The 22,602-nt window shown below is 38.5% G+C and overlaps 1 protein-coding gene across 10 annotated transcripts in view; it reads left to right on the top strand.

Annotated features, from left to right (window-relative positions):
- NRG3 (neuregulin 3) overlaps positions 1–22,070 on the top strand; it is a 1,109,100-nt gene extending 1,087,030 nt beyond the window's left edge. For 2 of the 10 annotated variants that reach the window (XM_046026201.1, XM_046026202.1), the window contains exons 7-10: positions 9,428–9,561; positions 13,937–14,110; positions 19,520–19,591; positions 19,834–22,070. In XM_046026201.1, the coding sequence (XP_045882157.1) occupies positions 9,428–9,561; positions 13,937–14,110; positions 19,520–19,591; positions 19,834–20,341 (888 nt within the window). In that variant the 3' untranslated portion in view covers positions 20,342–22,070. The remainder of the gene's footprint in view (positions 1–9,427; positions 9,562–13,936; positions 14,111–19,519; positions 19,592–19,833) is intronic. The other 8 variants (XM_046026207.1, XM_046026210.1, XM_046026209.1 and 5 more) reach the window with 6 other exon arrangements.
- The last annotated feature ends 532 nt before the right edge of the window (positions 22,071–22,602 follow it).

Consider the following 22,602-nt stretch of genomic DNA (forward strand, 5'->3'; position numbering starts at 1 on the left):
TTTTGTTGAGTACATCGTTGCTTCTAGGCCCTCTCAGCAGACAGATCAAAGATATATCTATCAGCCAAATAGTGTTTATGTGCAGTACTTTTGCCTTTAGTCCACAGATTCCACTCATTTCCAAAGTTACTTAGGACAGCATGGCTTTGATCCGCATCTCCCACTAGTGTTCTTTCATATATTTATATTAGAGCCAGTTTCTTTTAGCAGAATTTGTATTCCTTCTGACAATCTCCACATCTCCAAAATGATACTTATTTTATCAATAGGTAGGTTTCTTTAATGGATATAGGGTGATGGGGCACCTGGGTGGCTCAGTGGGTTAAAGCCTCTGCCTTCAGCTCAGGTCATGATCCCAGGGTCCTGGGATCGAGCCCCGCATCGGGCTGTCTGCTCAGCGGGGAGCCTGCTTCTCCCTCTCTCTCTGCCTGCCTCTCTGCCTACTTGTGATCTCTGTCTGTCAAATAAATAAATAAAATCTTAAAAAAAATAGATATAGGGTGATTATGTTTACCTAGTTCCTCTTGCATGAACTTTGATGACATGTTTCTTTCAAGAAACTGGTCCATTTCAACTAATATATCAAATTTGAAGGCATACAGTTATTCAGTGTTCCTTTATTAATCATTTTCTGTCCATGGGAGTAGTAGCGATGGCCTCTTTCACTTCTGTTATCGATAATCTCTTCTTTTTTTAAAAATTCTGGATTAGCCTGACCAGAGATTTATCAATGTTATTATTTCAAATCATCATCTTTGCTTTTGTTGATTTTCTTTATTCTTTTCCTGTTTTCAATTTTATTAATTCTCTAAAGTTTATTATTTCTTTTTTGCTTATTTCAGGTTTAAATTACTCTTCTTTATCTAGTTTCCTAAGGTGGAAATTTACAAGATTGATTTTAGGTATTTCTTCTTTTCAAATATAAGGATTTAATGTTATTAACTGATCTCTAATCATTGCTTTGATTACCTAATGCAATTTTGTATTTAATTTTCTCACCATAGCACATACCCTCTCTGATGTCCAACACCTAGCCACCCTATCCTCTCCCACCCCTCCCCCTCCCGCAAACCTCATTATGTTTCCTGCAGTGAAGAGTCTCTTATGGTTTGTCTCCCTCTCTGGTTCCGTCTTGTTTCATTTTTCCTTCCCTTCCCATATGATCCTCTTCCTGTTTCTCAAATTCCTCATATCAGTGAGATTTTATGATAATTATCTTTGTCTGATTGACTTATTTCACTTAGTATAATACCCTCTAGTTCCATCCATGTCATTGCAAATGGCAAGATTTTGGTTTTTTGATGGCTGCATAGTATTCCATTGTGTGTAGGTGTGTGTGTGTGTGTATACATATATATATCTCACATCTTTTTTATCCATTCATCTGTTGATGGATATCTAGGCTCTTTCCATAGTTTGGCTATTGTGGACATTGGTACTATAAACATTCCGGTACACGTGCCCCTTCAGATCACTCCATTTTTATCTTTAGGGTAAATACCCAGTGTGCAATTGCTGGGTCATAGGGTAGCTCTATTTTCAACTTTTTGAGGAATCTCCATACTTTTTTCCAGAGTGGCTAAACCAGCCAGCATTCCCACCAGAAGTATAGGAGAATTCCCCCTTTTCTGCATCCTCACAACACTGTCATTTCCTGGCTGGTTAGTGTTAGCTATTCTGACTGATGTGAGGTGATATCTCACAGTGGTCTTTGATTTGTATTTCCCTGATGCCGAGTGATGTGGAGCACTTTTTCCTGTGTCTGTTGGCCATTTGGATGTCTTCTTTGCAGAAATGTCTGTTCATGTACTCTGCCCATGTCTTGATTGGATTATTTGTTTTTTGGCTGTTGAGTTTGATAAGTTCTTTATAGATTTTGGATACTAGCCCTTTATCTGATATTTCATTTGCAAATATCTTCTCCCATTCTGATGGCTGTCTTTTGGTTTTGTTGACTGTTTCCTTTGCTGTGCAAAAGTTTTTGATCTTGATGAAGTCCCAATAGTTCATTTTTGCCCTTGCTTCACTTGCCTATGGTGATCTTTCTAGGAAGAAGTTGCTGCGGCTGAGGTCAAAAAGGTTGCTGCCTCTGTTCTTCTCAAGGATTTTGATGGATTCCAGTCTCACATTGATGTCTTTCATCCATTTTGAGTCTATTTTTGTGTGTGGTGTAAGGAAATGGTCGTTTAATTTTTCTGCATGTGCCTGCTCAATTTTCCCAGCACCATTTGTTGAAGAGACTTTTTTCCATTGGACGACCTTTCCTGCTTTGTCAAAAATTAGCTGACCACAGAGCTGGGCTCTCTATTCTGTTCCATTGATCTGTTTGTCTGTTTTTGTGCCAGTACCATACTGTCTTGATGATGACAGATTTGTAATGGAGCTTGAAGTCTGGAATTTTGATGTTGCCAACTTTGGTTTTCTTTTTCAACATTCCTCTGGCTATTTGGGGTCTTTTCTGGTTCCATATAAATTTTAGGATTATTTGTTCCATTTCTTTAAAGAAAATTGATGGTATTTTGATAAGGATTGCATTAAATGTATAGATTGCTGTAGGTAACATAGACATTTTCACAATATTTATTCTTCCAATCCATGAGCATGGAACGTTTTTCCATTTCTTGGTAAAGTTTTCCTAATTTCTTTCATGTATACTCTGTAGTTTTCTGAGTACAGATTCTTTGCCTCTTTGGTTGGATTTATTCGTAGGTATCTTATGGTCTGGGGTGCAATTATAAATGGGATCAACTCCTTAATTTCTCTTTCTTCTGTCTTGCTGTTGGTGTATAGAAATGCAACTGATTTCTGTGCATTGATTTTATATCCTGACATTTTACTGAATTCTGGTATGAGTTCTCACAGTTTTGGAGTGGAGTCTTTTGGGTTTCCCACATAAAGTATCATATCACCTGCAAAGAATGAAGAGTGACTTCTTCACTGATTCAGATGCCTTTTATTTCTTTTTGTGGTCTGACTGTGGATTGCTAGGACTTCTAGTACTAGGTTGAATAACAGTGGTGATAGTGGACAGCCCTGCTGTGTTTTGGACCTTAGGGGAAAAGCTCTCTGTTTTTCCCCAATTGAGAATGATATTTGTTGTAGGATTTTCATAGATGGCCTTGATGATATTGAGGTAGGTATCCCCTATCCCTACTCACTGTGAAGAGTTTTGATCAAGAAAGGGTGCTGTATGTTGTCAAATGCTTTTCCAGCATCTATTGAAATTAGCATATGGTTCTTGTTCTTTTATTAATGTACTGTATCACATTGATTGACTTGCGGATGTTGAACCAAACTTGCGGCCCAGGAATAAATCCCACTTGGTCCTGGTGAAAAATCCCTTTAATGTACTGTTGGATCCTATTAGCTAGTATTTTGGTGAGAATTTTTGCATCCATGTTCATCAAGGATATTAGTCTGCAGTTTAATGCTGGCCTCATAAAATGAGTTTGGAAGTTTTCCTTTCATTCCCATATTTGGAATTGTTTCAGGAGAATAGGTATTAATTCTTCTTTAAATGTTTGGTAGAATTCTCTTGGGAAGCCTTCTGGGCCTGGGCACTTCTTTGTTGGGCGATTTTTGGTGACTGCTTCAATCTCCATAGTGGTTATGGGTGTGTTCAGGTTTTCTATTTCTTTCTGGTTCAGTTTTTGTAGTTTACCTCTAGGTAAACTATTCTCTAGGAATGCATCCATTTCTTCCAGATTGTCTAATTTGCTGGTGTATATTTGCTCACAATAAGTTCTTCTAATTGTATTTCTTTGGTGTTGGTTGTGACTGCTCCTCTTTCATTCGTGGTTTTATTAAGTTGGGTCCTTTCTCTTTTCTTTTGGATAAGTCTGGCCAGGGGCTTATCAATCTTATTAATTCTTTCAAAGAAGCAGCTCCTAGTTTCTTTGATCTGTTCTACTGTTCTTTTGGTTTCTATTTCATTGACTTCTGCTCTGGTCTTTATTATTTCTCTTCTCCTGCTGGGTTTAAGTTGTATTTGCTCTTCTTTCTCCAGCTCCTTTAGGTGGAGGGTTAGTTTGTATATTTGAGACCTTTCTTGTTTCTTGAGAAAGGCTTGTATCACTATATACTTTACTCTCAGGACCGCCTTTGCTGTGTCCCAAAGATTTTGAACAGTTGTGTTTTCATTTTTATTTGTTTCCAGGAATTTTTAAAATCTTCTTTAATTTTCCAGTGACCCATTCATTCTTTAGTAAGATGCTTTTAGCCTCCCTGTATTTGAGTTCTTTCCAACTTTTCTCTTGTGGTTGAGTTCTAGCTTCAGAGCATTGTGGTCTGAAAGTATGCAGGGAATGATCCCAGTCTTCTGGTACTGGTTGAGAACTGATTCGTGACCCAGGATGTGATCTATTCTGGAGAATGTTCCATGTGCACTAGAGAAGAATGTGTATTCTGTTGTTTTGGGATGGAATGTTCTGAATATATCTGATATGTCCATTTGGTCCAGTGTGCCATTGAAAGCCTTTATTTCCTTGTTGATCTTTTGCTTAGATGATCTGTCTATTTCAGAGAGGGTGGTGTTAAAGTCCCCTACTATTACTGTATTATTGTCGATGTGTTTCCTTTTGTTATTAATTGGTTTATATAATTGGCTGCTCCCATTAGGGGCATAGATATTTAAAATTGTTAGATCTTACTGTTGGACAGACCCTTTAAATATGATATAGTGTCCTTCCTCATCACTTATTATAGTCTTTGGCTTAAAATCCAACTTATTTGATGCACGGTTTGCCACCCCAGCTTTCTTCTGATGTCCATTAGCATGGTAAGTTATTTACACCCCCTTTTAATCTGGAGGTATCTTTGGATCTAAAATGAGTTTCTTGTAGGTAGCATATTGATAGGTCTTGTTTTTTTTATCCATTCTGATACCCTATGTCCTTTGATTAGGGCATTTAGCCCATACTGAAAGATATGAATTCCATGCCATTGTATTGACTGTAAGGTAACTATTACTGTATATTGTCTCTGTTCCTTTCTGGTCTGTTACTTTTAGGCTCTCTCTTTGCTTACAGGACCCCTTTCAATATGTCCATCAGGACTGTTCTGGTGTTTGCAAATTCTTTTAGTTTTTGTTTGTCCTGGAAGCTTTTTATGTCTCCTTCTATTTTCAGGAACAATTTAGCTGGATATAGTGTTCTTGGCTGCATATTTTTCTTGTTTAGTGCTCTGAATATATCACGCCACTCCTCTCTGGCCTGTCAGGTCTCTGTGGATAGATCTGCTGCCAATCTAATATTTCTACCATTCTATGTTACAGACCTCTTGTCCTGAGCTGCTTTCAGGATTTTCTCTTTGTCACTGAGACTTATAAGTTTTTCTATTAGATGATGGGGTGTTGACTTCATTTTCTTTTCTTTATTTTTTTTTATTTTGAGGGGGGTTGTCTGTGCCTCCTGAATTTTGATCCTTGCTCACTTCACCAAATTAGGGAAGTTCTCTACTATAATTTGATCCAGTATACCTTGTACCCCTCTCTTTCTTCTTCTTCTGGGATCCCAATTCTTATGTTATCACTTATCTCTCAGATTCTCCCCTCATTGTCCAGTAGTTATTTATCTCTCTTTTTCTCAGCTTCTTTATTCTCCAGCATTGGCTGTTCTTTATCACGAATTCTCTCTTCTGGTTCATTTATCCTTGCAGTAAGAGCCTCCATTTTTTATTGCACCTCATTAATAGCTTTTTTGATTTAAACTTTCTGGAGAAATAAAATCCCTTTCTGGAGAAATAAAGGAACTAAAGGTTCATGTTTATTTTAAATTCTTTGTCTATCACCCCAACTTTTCTGTGGTATCTGAGTCAGGTTTGGTGCTTACTTTATGTCTTCAAATATATATATATTTGTATATATTTGTATTTGTATATATACAAATATATTTGTGTGTGTGTGTGTATATTCTAGAATGCCTTATAAATTTTTTAAAAGGTAGACATGATACATTGTGTAATCCTAAGGTAAACAGATGTTTAGTGTATATTTTATGTTAATCTGGTTAGCAATGGGTTTAATTTAATATTTGTTGTGACTATAGATGCCAAAGGCTTTAAAATCTACTAGTGTCTTTTGTTTGTCTGTTTTTTCTCAGTCAATCCTGGATAGGAATACACAACTTAAACCTGAATCTCATGTTAAATGCTGCCACTGAAATGAAAATGATTTTTTTTATTAAATATTTTATTTATTTATTTGACAGAGAGAGAGAGGTCACAAGTAGGCAGAGAGAGAGGGAGAAACAGGCTCCCCACTGAGCAGAGAGCCCGATGCGGGGCTCGATCCCAGGACCCTGAGATCATGACCTGAGCCGAAGGCAGAGGCTTAAACCACTGAGCCACCCAGGCTCCCCGAAATGAAAATGATTCTTATAAAGTCTGTGAGAGAGAGGCAAAATCCAAAATAAGACAATTTGAAAATAAATTTGTGTTAATTGACCAAAACAGTAGAATTGAAAGCAACTGTACAACAACAATGAAAACATTTGAAAGAAAAGATTTAGAACATAGTATCTATTATAGACACTATGAATAACCAGAAAAAAAAACAGAGGTTGATTTTACTCAAAATTTTTATCCAGGATTTTGAACAAAATCTTTTAGCTTTCAGGATCAAGACTCTCATTTGAAGCAAAGTCTATATGCACCTCATATGGTGACTGCAGCATTATTTACAATAACCAAATTATGGAAGCAGCTTAAGCATCCATTGATAGATGAGTGGATAAAGAAGATATGGGAGATAGATAGATAGATTTGGAGATAAATATAGATATAGATACCTACATATACAGGATTATTATTCAGTCATAAGACAGAATTAACTCTTGCCATTTTCAACAACATGGATGGAGCTAGAGAGCATAATGCTAAATGAAATAAGTCACAGGAAGACAAATACCATATAATTTCACTCAAATGTGACATTTAAGAAACAAAACAAATGAACAAAGGAAAAAAAAGATAAACGAAACAAGACTCTTAACTATAGAGAACAAACAGATGGTTACTAAAGGGGAGGTATGTAAGGGAATATGTGAAACAGATGATGCAGATTAAGAGCACAATATCTTGATGCATGGAACAGTTGGATCATTATACTGCACATCTGAAACTAATATAATTAACTACACTAGAATTAAAATAAAAATAAAAACTGATTGGTATCCTGCCCCCCCCAAAAAAAACACAGATTCTGAACTAATGGCCCCAACACATAATTAGGCTGTTTGACATACATTGATTTTTAAAAAAATGGCTTATTGACTTTTAATGATTCAGTGATTTCTCTAGAAATTATAGATGGTCCAGAAAAACCTAGCTGATGTTGTCCTTATAGACCTCGCTGTAGGAGCAGATGCTTACCTCCTCCCATTTGCCACAGATGTCTCCAGATCATCTCACTTGTTTCTGTAGCTGAGCATTCCAGGCATCCAAGTTTGTCTTCTAAAACAATTTATTAGATTAAAAAACAAACGAATGCCTAGTTGGTCTTTTAATAGAATCTGAAGTTCAGATAGAAAGTTAGAATGTTGATTATATTCCAGTTACATGTCTATTCAATGCACTTTTCCCATGGATGGGTTGTAATAATTAACTTTAATTAGTCAATAAAAAGCACACATGAAGGTATTTACATCATTTTTTGGATCTTTGTAGTTTTGGATTATTAAAAATAGCCACTTTTTCCAAATCATCTCATCTTCTTTTTCTTTTTCTGTGTCAATTTACTCCATTTTGCAAAAAGTCTCACCTGCTTCTTTGAGTCCATTTTGTAGAATTGAGATTGTGTTTAAAGACATGGTTATGACTTCCCCATGTGGTTTATTTTGGAAGTACTTAAGAAGATGAGATTGCGACCGTAAGGGTAATTACATAACCTTGACATTTTTGCCTAATCTCAATAGCCTTTAACCATTGATACACTTTTCCCCAAAGATAACATCCAGTTAATAGTTGTTTTTTTTTAACTGCATTCTGTGGGTTTGCATGGGAAACACACAAGTGCACACACAGAAATGTGTAGGTACATGTACATACAAAAACTATATATATGTGTGTGTATATGTATACATAAAGCTAAATATATGTATATATGCATATACACACTTGCAATATATGTATATCTATCTGTTTACTCCATTTTCCTTATTTTATGCAATATTCATACTTCTTTTCAATGTTTGTGTAGTTTTTATTTGTGGATATTTCTATTGTGTCCAGTTGTTTTTGTTTTATCTTTATTTTCTATTTTGTTATTAAAAATTGTATCACTGGTACATTCTATTGATGACATTATTTTGAATTTTTACAATCATATTGATGATGGTAAGTCCTAGAAGTAACATTCTGGATCAAAGAGTGTGTATATTTAACATTTTGGAACATATTGGCAATTTATACCCCAACATATTAGTACTAACTCTAATTTTCTTGTATCTGTAACTTTACTAGAGCTTCTTGAAACTTAATTTTCTCTATTCTGATTTTTATCCTTTTACAATGAATGCAGTTGTATACCTTTTCATATGTATATTGCATTTTTGTCTTCATTGTTCTGTAAAATTCGTGTTCATATGTTAGTATGAATATCAATATTTCAAAATTTTCTCTGGCTTGGTTAGCATTCTAAAATTATCATTTCTCAGGGTAGTTTTTAATCTGGAGTTTCTGGAAGAGAAACCTGCTGGCACTTGCTGCCTGTTCAAGAGCTGTGTGTCCCAGGAAGATTAAAGTGGACAGTGTGTTGCCTGGTTGAGATGCCATGCGATATTTCCCTTGGGGCAAAGTTTTTCTTAACATGTCATCTCTATAGACCTTTCCCGAAGGCTCCTGAGCCTTATAAGATACCACAGTCAAAGATGAAACCAAGACTTAGTAGGTATAAAGAGTGAAATGCCCACAAATTTCTCTTATTAAGTCCAGTAATTACTTGGCAAAGGCTGAAGGAGGTAATGATGGAGACCTGAGAGCAGATACTCTGAATCAATATCCTTATAATTCTGAGAATGTTCTGAGGTTCATTCAGTCACTATTTATTGAACCCCTACTATTTGTAATCCAACTACTAATTAATTTTTTTGTGTATAAAATGTATATCGAATAAAAAATACTTGTGTTTTTGCCTGTCAGGCACAGTGTGCCATGGGTGTAGATTGAAATGAGAAGACATTCTCAGAATTCTAAAGTGAAGAACCCTTGTGGATGGACCTTATCTAAGCAGAGAGTGTAGGGGGAGGATGGAGACCATACTCACTGTGTGAGAAATGGGATGCCAATGATGTCTCTATCATTCTCCTGATCAGGTGACCATTGGACAAAATACTGGCAAGTTCAGTAACTTCTGATATCTAGCTACAATATTATAGGCCCTCCTCTCATAACTCATTCTCCAGCTCAACTCTGTGCATGTGGTTTTCCACAGTATTCAAAGGCGGAGAGGCATCCTGTGACTGCATTGGAGAAAATGATGGAGTCAAGCTTTGCCAGCCCTCAGTCATTCCCAGAGGTCCCTTCTCCTGACAGAGGAAGCCAGTCTGTCAAACACCACAGGTACAGGTAGCTACACATGGTGGGGATGGGCACGTTCATACTATGTCTAATGTTGGGCAACACATGCCAATGAATGGCAACTTGATTCAGGAGAAATTATTGTTTTTGCTTCCCATGTATTTCTCCAAGGAGTGGATGCTCAAGCAGCTCACAGTAAGTAAACCAAAGCTAACATCAGGCAGCCATGCCCCTGTAAGAAGCCTGAGGAACTATTAACAACACCCATCAAAGCTGCAGACACAGACCAGTGAATGAAACAATTGCATTCTGAAAAACCATTAAAAACATGATTTTTCCTAGCCTCTCTTATCACCGTCTGCAAATTTAATGACTAATTCTTCCCTAGGCAGCTGATCTGACATGCTCCAGGTCTTCCAACATGGTTCTTACACAAAGAAAACTTTTCAGGGGGAGGAAGCTTTGCAGGTCTTCTCCTTGGATTTATAAGATCTGTTATGAATAGGGTGGCACTCTTTTGTAAGCTGACCATAGAAATTGGTTCTTTGGGGGTGAGAGCCAAAAATTAAGGTTATCTTATAAATGTTCCAACATTCTGAGGCCAAGCAGGTTTTTTAGCATCTTCTAGTCACATGCTGCATTTCATATACAAAAATCTGAAACTCCGAAAATGCAGTCTTTTTTCTAAACCAAGTGCCAAAGTTTGGGACTACTGCTGTTTATGTGCATCTGAATGTAATATCCTCAGTCTTTGTGGAAGTTGTGCAGTGATTTAAGCCTCCTTTTCTTAGTGAGAAGTACCATATTGTAAAATTAAATATGTAAATATAAATATAAATAAATATATGTATATGAAAGGATTAAAATTTCAAAAAAGGAGAAGGTACAAAATAATAGTTGTCACTTATGTGGTGAGCATTGTAGAATCATTATATTGTATCTCTGAAATGAATATAACATTGCGTATCATCTATACTTAAAAAAAAACAGCCAGTTGTCCCCAACAACGACAGAAATATCATTGACCCTTGGTTTTCACATACCTAGGCAATGTTTTGAAAACCTTCCTTGACTCTCAATGAGTCCCCTAAAAAAGGATTTTCTTAATGCTGACCACGTTTACTGGGAGGTTTTCAGTCTCTCTGTATACTAATCCTCATTATGGGTTGGGTATTTTTTTTTCCTCATTCTATGTGAATAGAGACTGAGATACCAAAGGTTTGCTAAGTTCTTTTTTTTTTTTAATGATTTAAATATTTTCAAGTTGTAATTGAAATATACTTAGCTGTTGGATTACTGCTTTAGTTATTAACTGCCAGTTTTGGGTTATATCATTTGAGACATTTATAGATATTTCCCTGTTAAAAGAGCATTTGAGTTCACTGGATCTAATGGAAGTTCTTTAATTAGGGAAATAAGTCCAAAATTACCAGCCTTTTATAAGATGGATATTTTCTCCAAAACAGCATTTTCTCCTGCTGATTATAATACATGTTGAAGTGGTGTCCCATCCAGTCGAGTAAAATAATTATATATAATATTACTCTAGGATTATATTATACCATCAATGTTTTAAAGTCAAAATAAAAAAGAATTACAGTTTCTAATGTATTTGAGCTGCAAATACCTTACCCTATTCCTTGTCCATTGAGATACCCCCCTCTTAAACTTGGCTTCTCCTATGTTCCTAAGAACCACTCACAAATTAAATAAGAACATTTTTCAGAGATCTTCCCTTTTGTTTGGTTCAATGACACTGCAGTATTTGTTGGCATACATTGTGTCCTGATAGATAGGCAAGAGTTGATTTATAAAGTGCTTTTAGAACTTTGGAAATTATAGTTTAATATATCATGGCTTTTGTTTTGTAAAACATGCAGTAGACTTAAGCGTTTTCATGATTGATAACCTGGTTACTGATTTATATATCCTGCAAACTGCTCCATAACTTCCCGAATGCCATGGGGTTAGAAGGCTTGAATAGCTGATTGATCAGTAGGTGTAGAACTGTTTTTGCAGATGGGTCACTAGTTCATACTGGAAGACTCTGTTGTTGTGACAGTTTGGCTAGCTATGAATAATTAATTTCCTTTTTGTGCACTGCAAACATGACTTATTTGGGTAACTCATTACAACAAAGCTATTAATTCAAAGCCATTATTTCTCATGTTTAGTTCAAAGGGAAAACAATCCTCTTGCTTTTTAAAGAAAAAATCTATTGTGTTATGTCATACTTACTATATTTTAGCAATATAACTCTCTTAGGGACAGCACATATGGGAGGCTTTTAGAATAAAATAAGACCAGGGTTTTCAGTGATTACCATGAGCCTTCAAGTTGTCAGGTGTGGAGGAGGAGTCAGGGGAACTCATTGCACTGAGCCCCTACTCCCGGCCAGGCTCCATGCATACTCTCTCTCTTTTAGTCCTGAAGTAGTCCTATGAAGATACTGAAGCATGGCGCGAATACCTTCCTTTGGCACCCCTCCTCCCCATACTAAGTTTTTACTTTTCTCTGCCTTGCCATGTACACTGAAAGAGCAGCAGGCTCTCTTGTCTGCTGTCAATTCAAAGCACAGGCAGGAGATGGAAGGATGGGAGGAGACCGAAGTCCTGGACTTTCTGTGCCCTCCTCTCTGCTTGCCTCAGCTATATCCCTCGTCCCACTTCCTGGGGCCATAGTGCCTACCAGGTGGTCCTTTCCTTACAACTCCCCTTCTCTCTCCATTCTGATAATCTCCCCCACCCCTTGTTCCTTCAGTTGCAAGGACAGTAACAGTTTCCCCTTGTTACTTACCTGGACATACAGTAGTACCCCATGTTGGCTTTTTTCCCCCCTCTCAAACAATGAAGATATCTTTGTAAATAGTAAAATCTCCCCAGTGACCCAAATTAGAGTTCAGGGCTCTGATAGAAATACTTACCCCAGTATCATGCTGCAAGTAATGTACAGACCTGACATGCATCCCCAGATGCAGCTACTTCTAGCACCAACACCTGAGTACCCCATGGACTCCATAATAGCTCCTGGATGATACAGGTAGAAGCTAGAAGGGATGGGAAAAAACAGCTCTTAGAACTCTTTAAACTTGTGGACTTGGTGACCTACCTAGACCCCATATTGTCAACATACAAGAAATATTATGATAAAGAATGAAGGTATACTATGCTGCAAGGTATGACCCACTGTTTGAAGAAGGTAAAATCTGATCATTCACTTTGCCAAAACCAGGAAAGTGTCTACTCAAATGTCAGGTTCTCAAACTCTGATCTTAAATAATATTTGAGGTTTTGTTTTTGTTTGGTTTTGTTTTTTTGTAACTGCTAAGTAGAAATAACAGTGGTGTTGCCAGTAGGGAAAGTTCCAGAAGTCCAAATAATATAGTGACATGGGTTAAATTACTTTGGGAGACTGGTCCTTTTAGAACTTGGTGAAGTTTACTGAAATTTTGAAAGTGGTTTCCATCCTTCTCTATATGGCTTTATGGGTATTTTCAGGGTAAAATGAAAATATGGCAAAGAGTCTAACTTCACTTGTTATCTGAACACCGCAGAACAAGTTTGACCACATAAACTGGCATCGCATGGAATGTCTACATAGGAACAGAGTTCTTACCAGTTCTCATGGCTGTAGGGTACATTCAGTGAGGTGGAGATGGAAATGGACATGGAATGGGTAACAAGTCAAATCAGCAACTGGTTTTTATAAAGAGCCCAGCTCTTTTGGTTAGCATAATCTATGTAGGAATCTCAATCTCACCCAAGATACATACCACGTATGTCTTTTGCCAGCGATGGCGTCTAAACACATAAGGTTATTTGGGTATTGGAATGTATGAGTCAAGGAAAACATATAATCAGATGTTTATTAAAAGCAAATTCAAAAGAAAAACAATTTTGTTTTTCAAGATGATGAAAATTTGAGGTAGTGAACTGGGAATTTAGCACATATGTTAGGGAGAGAATGTCAACTCAAATGGGGCTTATTTTTTCTACCACTAACACAGTGAACTTTTCCCCATGAATCCCTTCAGAGTTCCTGTGTTTAGTTTTTGTCAGTATCTAGTAACAAAGCCATTTTTATTTTTATTAGATAGCCACTATATCCTGGATAATGAGGGTGGCTGAGAATCAGGAGGTTGAGAATTCCTTAAGCCCCCCTCTTATCTTTGGCTGGAAAGCTGAAATTGTTTTGGTCCACTGTGCTGCAAACTAGAAAGCCAGAAACGTGAGGAGTTCTCTTTGTCTCAGTTTCTGCAAGGGTGAATGGATTCAACAACTTTTGGTCTCCTCCTAGCAGTCACGGTTGGCTAGCCTAATCTAGAACTGTGAGTGTCTGGAGTGAAAGGCAGCATTTGAGAAGTTTGAGCGGCCATATATAAGGTTCTTGCTAGGATCAATCTGTTGGTTTTCTTTCATCCCAGCAGGAATCTCTCCTCTTGCTGCAGCCCAGGGCAAAGGAGTGGTATGCTCCATAGGAATGCCTTCAGGAGAACACCCCCCTCACCCAGAAGTAGGCTGGGCGGCATCGTGGGACCAGCATATCAGCAACTGGAGGAATCAAGGATCCCAGACCAGGATACGATACCTTGTCAAGGGTAAGTCTTAAAAGCAATGGAATTTAGGGAGGGTGTCATGAATGCACAAACTTTTAAGTTGAGTTATTATGTTCCTTAGGGTTTTCTTCATTGATTTTTTCATTAATAGTCTATTTATGCTTACTTCGATCTTTGTTCCACAAAAGATAAACTAAAAAGAATAGGTACAATGAAAACAGATATTAGAGAAATGTGAGACAGAAAAATAAAACTAGGGAGCGAGTTCAGTGTATAGTTATCTAGGCAGTATATTATATAGTTGCTAAAACAACTGGGGATGCATCTTCGATTTAAAAGAAAAAGAGAGATTTCTTAGGAGGACTAACGTGTTCCTTCATTCTTAAGTTTGAAAAACAATCACTCAATTCTCTAATCAATATTGTGGGCACTACCCTCAACAGTAACCTGTAATATATTTATATATAGTGTCTACTTCTGTCCAGAGTGTTCCTAAAACTGTCTCAGTCAATGTAAGACAGCATATCGTCAAAGTACAATTTCCTGAACTCAGATTTCTAGGTTCATTTGTGGTGTAGGTGTGGAAAGATGGACTTTGCACACCAGGGCTGCAAAAGGTGCCCTTTCCTCCGAGTGGATGCAAACCCTCACAGGGCTCACGGCATGGTGAGTAGAGTAGGATGAATTTTAGCCCCTGTTCACCTAATTGTCATAAATCGCCCAAACATGGTAGCCCTTCCTTAAATTGACTGGAGTTTAAATCGCATCTTTGAAAAAAATTTTAACTTCTGACCTTAGGTTTTCTCATGTACAGATTGGGCAAAATAATACCAGCTTCCTCAGGGCTTTTGGGCAGATTTTTAAAAATTACATGTGTAAACGGGCTTGCACCTGACGCATAGTAAGCAGAGATGTAGTCTGGCACTTATTGTCACAGGAACTGTTAGAGAGCTATTAATTTCAAGAGCAATGCAATCAGGGTTTATTCCAGAAATTTCAAGAATCGGTTCCCTCAGTCAAGCCAGGTTCTTGTTGAATCTGGTTTTTAATCACTTAGGGTAAGGCAGGCCAGGCTTTTATTCTGCTTTGGCCTGGATGATCTTTCCAGACTGTCTGTATCAACTGAGGGCTAAAGCAGGTAGGAGACATCCATCACAGAGCCTTACCTTTTCCTTTTGTTTCTGGCAAGACATACATACAGCCACGCCCTGACAAAACCCAGCAACAGATTTCTTCAGAAAGACATTTGTAATTTTGAAGCAATTCCAAATGAACTGTAAAATACCTTCGGTATAGACCTGGGGTGACAGTTTGCAAATTCAACATAAGAGCCAAGTTGTCCAAAATGTATAATGCAAGTCAAGAAGCAGTTTGCATTTCTCTTTGCCTTAGATCTAGAAAAGGGGCTTCCACTTAGCCCCTAATTATAATTAATCTTGTTTCATCATGACTTTTCTTCTTAAATCACTAAGCACAGATAGTGATTCTTAAATCACTAATAATGTCTGTTATTTGGGAACACATATATGGGTGAGAACGAGTGAGGGAAATCAAGTTCAGAGATTTTGTGGATGGTTAGAGAACCAGCCCATGCCTTCTTTTCACAGGCGCTGATATGGCTATCATCCCATATGTCCCAGGTATAAGGATGCTCGGAGCCCTTGCCAGGCATATAGGCTTAAACCCTACGTAAACAAATCTTCAGAGGCTCAGAGATTTCCATGAATGTTCAGGCACTGTTTTGTCATTTATCTCCTGGGAGACTTACACTTATTGTCTGCATAGTGGTAGTTTTGTTTTGGTTCAGTCATCATTGGGTTTGGAATATTCTCTCCAGCTGGCTGGCCACGTGCATTTTCCTGTGTGTGATATGCACCCGATGTTGATAAATGGTGACTCTAAGTCACTGTGTGCTCAGCACAATGAATCTCAAGGAGCAATCTCATTCTCAGTTCTTGAAAACAGCTATTTTCCACTCCTGGGGGACTGACCGTCTCTCCGGACTGGAAATGGGATTGGTAATAGAATTTCACAGCTAAAGGCCCTCTTCAAATCTGGCCCTAGCCCGGAGGGGGAGTGAATGAATTTACAAGAGCTATCAGCCATCTGCTGCTTGTTTATCTGGGGTGTGGGCGCCGTCTGCTAGTTAGGTTCCTGGTGTATGTGACTTCTCTCCTTGGCACTTACATTAGCCCAGCTTGAACCCGGCATATATCTTAGGGAGGTCTTGATGAAGGAATGAGATGGAGAGGAGATTCTTCAGGAGCTTTTCCCCCTGACTGAGGGACCTGGGACAACCATGGCAATGGCTCACAGAGCTCCAAACTGGGTTTTGTCAGGCAAATCAAACTAATGTATTCATATGCTAGTCAGAAAGAAATGGAATCACAGAACTAGACGGCCACCTTCAAAGCAGAAGGGAACCAAACCATACTGAATACCTACTCACTTACCTAGCAACTATACAGACATAAGTGATCCTTTAGGAATTTAAAAAATGAATACACTAAGGATGGCGGAGTTGAAATGGCTAACTTGAGGTGGCATATGCCATGTAAAAGGACTGAGATTGAATACTGGCCTTTCTGACTAAATGAACCACTAAACCAGGAAAGAAATGTGAAGAAAATCATGTTCATGGGGGCGCCTGGGTGGCTCAGTGGGTTAAAGCCTCTGCCTTCGGCTCAGGTCATGATCCCAGGGCCTGGGATCCAGCCCCGCATTGGGCTCTCTGCTCAGCAGGGAGTCTGCTTCTCCAACTCTCTCTGCCTGCCTCTCTGCCTACCTGTGATCTCTGTCAAATAAATAAATAAAAATATTTTTAAAAAATCACATTCATGGATGATGATATATAAGGGAAATAGCTAAGTGTATGGCTTCGGAGGGGAAAATGGCTCTCTTCAATTTAGTCAGTTGATTTCAATGCCACAAACACCAGGAACGGAGGCTTGGAGGCCCCTGCAGAGACACAAACTCCTTGGCTGGACCCCTGAATCCCTGGGAACCAAACCAAGCGACTAACTTGGAATTTCTCGTCTTTAGAAGGATGCTTTGACTCCTCTAGTGACGAATGAGATGCACTTGCGATTTCTTTGGCGAGGGATCAGGGGAAGGGCAGTTCAAACTGGTATTTTGTAGTCGAGGAATGACAGCATATGGATCAAGCTTGTGAAAGAGTTAGTGGCTCTTAAGGGACACACAACTCTGAAGTGTCTTCTAATCTAGAACCGCATTAGAAATTTAGCTCTCACTTTAACTTCTGGAGAGTAGTATATAGCTTCTATTCAAATACCAGTGCTGGCTGGGACCCTCGTAGCAACCCTGAGAAGGAAGAGAGGACTCTGGTTGAACAATGGAGAGGCATGACCCCAGTCGGTTCCCAGAGGAATCCCCCTAGATCAGTATTCCCACCTGTTTTAATTAATGAAAAAATGGACGTGATGCTGCCATTTGTCCAAGATTGCAGAACTTGTAATGGCATTGGGACTTAAAATCATGTCTGATATAAAACAAAAATCACATTTTCAGAGAGTTCTAATTGTTTGGAGTCCTCTCCATGTGATGGTAACATTCTAGATTTCAGTTACTGCCAGCCACATGTCCCATATCTGACTTGCAAGGTGACTCATAAGCTAAGTGGCATTCCTCTTTCTCACCCAAGTCCATCATTAAGAAGACTGCCCCAAGTTTGGTTTGAATTACCTTTGATTACTACATTGTCATGCCCATGTAGTCAGGAGGCTACAATTTACTAAGTCCCCTGAGATATTTATGCCTTTACCCAGCAGTTTTACAAGGAATGTTTAGATGCTGCTTTAAGAATTTGCACCTGTCACCATCACATTTCAACTTGTTAGACTCTACCCACTGATACACCCAGAAGATATCTATGTGGAATACAATTTTATCCCAATTATATTTCTTGGCTCGGTGCCACTGTTGAATGTGATAAGCAGACGTCCTCTATCTTCATGCATATTAGTGATGCTAGCAGGATGGCATCTGCCCCCTTTTTTCTTGTTGAAATTAAGTCAGTGATCAGAAACTGTAGGGTCAGATTTTCAACCATAGAATACTTAAGTGAAAGGCGTATGATCCCCCAGAGAATTTCCCTTTACATGACCATACAATTAGCTATAATTGTAAAAAAAAGATTATACATCCCTAAAAAGGTATTCTGTTGCACCTTGGGATGCCCACTCATTTCTGGCTTTAATAAGAAGAAGTACAGCCAGACAATTTGGGATTAACTTGTTCCTTTGCTGCTTACCAAAAGTATAATTTGAGGGAAGCCACTTGAGTGCCCCTTAATCTAGCTTATTTATCCACTGCATGGTAATAATAATAAATAAGCCACAGGTTTTTAAAAAATTAAATGAGGTAATTAAGACATGAGCATGCTTTTAAAAAACATTTTGCAAATGTCAGCTGTTATTATGTTTGAAATGGGCATTAACTGGGATATAAAGGGAGCACTTACCTTGAAGATTCGTTCCTGTATTCATGCATCCCCTTGATCAGGATTTATTGATTGCCAACTCTGTACTAGGCACAGGAAGAGAGGATGGAGCACAGAGATGCCTACACTGGATCCTTGTCTTTTCTCCCTGTGTGGTGGAAAGACAGACCCCTAAATTGCTCTGGTTGCATCCTTGCAATAAAGACTTCTATTTAGTATGCAAGACACTTCCCTGCAATTATTCTTTCCACTTATAAACATGATTGTTATTTACATCGTAATGCAAGACAAGGGGAATAAGACCTATTATATGGAGGGTGGCTATATTTAGAGTATGCTTAAATTTTAACGTTTCATTTCACATTTAAATTAAGGACAAATAACAGAGAATAGAGATTACTCTTCAGGACCCCAAGCCACATTTCTGTGAATCCACAACATACCTGTCCCACTCTCTGACACTGGAAAATTCACCAGCTCTGAACAAGCAATAAGAGGGCTAGCCAGTTCCTGGCATATTCAAATGACTTGGGATGGCATGTTGGCATTCTTGACAAGCTACTGCCATACACCAGTGAATTACCTTACTTGGCTCCAGAAACCATGTGAGGAAAGTTGCTATATTGGTAGAGGCCCAGTGGACCTCACTTCACATTCATCCCCAGAAAGCATTTGTATGCCTCCATTCCCATTTGTAGGCTCAGCTGTCTGGAGGTGAGGCAGTTTCTACAGAGTTGAGAGCCAGTGATAATTGGACTTGGTTCCCCTAAACTCAATGTGAAGCAGAAACACGCAGGACGATAGTACCTTGATACTTCCATGTCGGGCTTCCTGATCGCCCCCAGCTAGTGTGGCCGCGAGTCTACAGACTAAACCCGGGCTGAGAGGGTGGTCACATGGATGGAGTGGAGTAATGCCATTATGGGTTTCCTGTTTGTCACTATGGAAAGGCCACACTTACCTGCTCAATCCCCATTTACTTTGTATTCTAGGATAGAGGTCAGGAAGACTATACCCCACCTGCCTATACAGCTGTGGTGTGTTGAAAGATCCCTGGACTTCAAGTAAGAAGATCTGGGTTTGAGTCTCAGTCTGTCACTTATTTTCTGTGTGACCTTGGGCAAGTCACTTCACCTCTCTGAGCTTCAGTTGACTTCTCTGTTTAACTGGGAGCATATTATCCGTCTCATGGGGTTGCTGTGAGAATTCAGTGAGATGGTGCATGTGGAAGTGCTTTGTTGACTGAATATTGCTCTAAGGAAGCACGGCGGAAAGCAGGATATGTAACACCGGGTTTCTCTTTCAGGTATTCCTCCAGTGGTTTAAAAACCCAACAAAATGCATCCATAAATATGCAACTGCCTTCAAGAGAGACAAATTCCTATTTTAATAGCTTGGATCAAAAGGACCTGATGGGATACTCATCCACGCGGGCCAGTTCTGTGCCCATCATCCCTTCAGTGGGTCTAGAGGAAACCTGCATGCAAATGCCAGGGATTTCTGAAGTCAAAAGCATCAAATGGTATAAAAACTCCTACTCTGCTGACATTGTCAATGTGAGTATTCCAGTCAGCGATTGTCTTATAGCAGAACAACAAGAAGTGAAAATACTGCTAGAAACTGTCCAGGAGCAGATCCGAATTCTGAGTGACGCCAGGCGGTCAGAGGACTATGAACTGGCCAGTGTAGAAACCGAGGACAGTGCAAGTGAAAACACAGCCTTTCTCCCCCTGAGTCCCACGGCCAAATCAGAACGAGAGGCACAGTTTATCTTAAGAAATGAAATACAAAGAGACTCTGCGTTGACCAAGTGACTGGAGATGGAGGAATCAGTGTGTTCTATGCTTTGCTCAACAGGAAAAGAGAGGAAATTAAATACAAATTATTTATATGCATTAATTTAAGAGCATCTACTTAGAAGAAACCAAATAGTCTATCGCCCTCATATCATACTGTTTTTTAATAAAATATTTTTTTAAAGGGAAAGAAACGTTTCAGGAGGGATAAAGCTTACAACTAAAGCTTTGGGTAGAATTCTGAATACAATTTCAGTTAGTCCCAATACCGGCCTCTTTGGCTCTTAGTAGATGTGGGTGATTCAGACCCTTGGGCCCACCGCACCAGTGTCCTCATAAAAAAGCACTGGCAGTTACCCGGTTTCAAAGAGACAAGCTGTACCCTGAGGGCAGACGTGCCAATGAGCAGGTGGCCCTTGCATTTGGCTTGCAGGTCCCAAACCCTAAATTTCTCTTCACTCGACAGCCTCCTCACAGGTTATGTCATGTCAACCAATGTAGTGTTTTCTATTTCATTTTTGAAGAATGGCACAAAGACTCTGGAAGAGGGAAGGCGGGAGATAGAAGACGTAATCTGGGCAATCTTAGCTACTCTTACGTGCTGCTCCCTCTGAAATTTGAAGGCACAGAATCTCAGAGGGAGGTGTGAAGGAAATTATTATAGAAAAAGAGATGAGAAAAATCACAATGTCGTGTTACTAAAATCATGCAATTAGAAGTGTTTTTCTTTGAGATTGTGTAGGGGCTCCAAAGGAGCATTTCTCAGTGTGTGTGTGTGTGCCTGTGTGTATATGTATGTGTGTGTGTGTGCGCACGTGCGCACAACCGTGTGAGGGTATGGGTTTGCTCACTCGAGCACAGGTATGCTGTATGCACATGTGTTCATTGTGTGTATGTGTGTGCATGTGTGTGCATATTAAGCTTGCTAAAATTTGTTCTGAAACATCAGGGAATTTATTATTCAGAAAAAAAAATTTCCCTCTCAGATCTGTTCACTTTAAATTTATCCATTAAGTATCAAGTTCAGTTAGTAAATTCTTAAATCAAGGTCACTTGCATGGCGGGGTCCTATAAAACTCTTGACAATGTCAAGATCATTTTCTGGTGTGAATACTTTTGAGAGGAACAACTATTGGCTCATTAATGATATCAGTACCACAAGGCGAGTTGAGGATGTGTGTTTATTTTGAATTATGCATACTTAAATGATTTACACAAGCCAATTATCAAATTGACAGTTACCCTTTGCTTTCTCGTCATCCTCATTACTATTTATTTTGTAGCAAGTCTACTATTTGTGGACCAAGACATTGGCTTCTGTGGTTAATATGGAAAGAATAAATTGTTGAAATCACAAAGCCCAGACTTTTCAGTTCACAGGAAGCCCCCAAAAGAACAGTAAATTGTGTTGTATGTTCATTTGGAATAAAGCAATATTTTTACCACTGCTAAGGTGAACTGAAACTTCTCCTGAAGATTTGTCTGTTTTATTTACCCTTATTTTCATGGGGCATTCAAGGAAATTAGTGTTCACATAACTAGTCTTTTTCCAATTATTGGTGGTGTTGAGTTGTTATGTTTACACTGTTTTAAATAAAAGGCACAGTATTTGAAAGTATATAAAAGATTTCTTTTACTGCAGTCTGGGAAGACTTTGGTTAAAATTTCCTTGTGGAAGATTCACATTACAATGGAAGAAAATGTAACTATTTCTGAATCAAATATTTAATATACAATTCTTACTGAGGTTAAGTTTTTTCTGTTAAAAATACATTACAAATTGCTCTTTGGGAACATTCTTTAGTAGACATAATGTCACGCAGGGGAAGGCAAACACTGTGTTCTTACCAGCACTGTTTAGTGGAACTTAAGGTCTCAGATGTTGAAAACACTTTGGTAGAAACGCATTTTCTATTTAACAAAAGGCTTTTGGTATTCATTAATTGTCCTATTATGCTTACATTATTTTGAATATAGAGGTAATGTTGTTAGACTCTTGAAAGATTATCACAAACTTTTAATATCTAAACCATCTAGGCTCCCATTTAAAAATATTGTATCTTTGGGACAAAGATCTATGACCCCCGTGAGTTGCATATCCAATATGTTACTGTGTTGAAATTTATCAGTATTATCCAACATTACCTGGAAGGCCTCACAGATCTGTTGAAGTCGACCTTGTTTCTTGGGTTTTTCATCAAAAATTTACCTGTGGCATGCCTAAAGGATTCATACAGATTTCACCTAATTAGGAGGTGATAATTAGGTGACTCATAGCA

The sequence above is a fragment of the Meles meles genome, chromosome 13 (genome assembly GCF_922984935.1).
Source record: "Meles meles chromosome 13, mMelMel3.1 paternal haplotype, whole genome shotgun sequence".
In the NCBI taxonomy this organism is placed as follows: Eukaryota; Metazoa; Chordata; class Mammalia; order Carnivora; family Mustelidae; genus Meles; species Meles meles.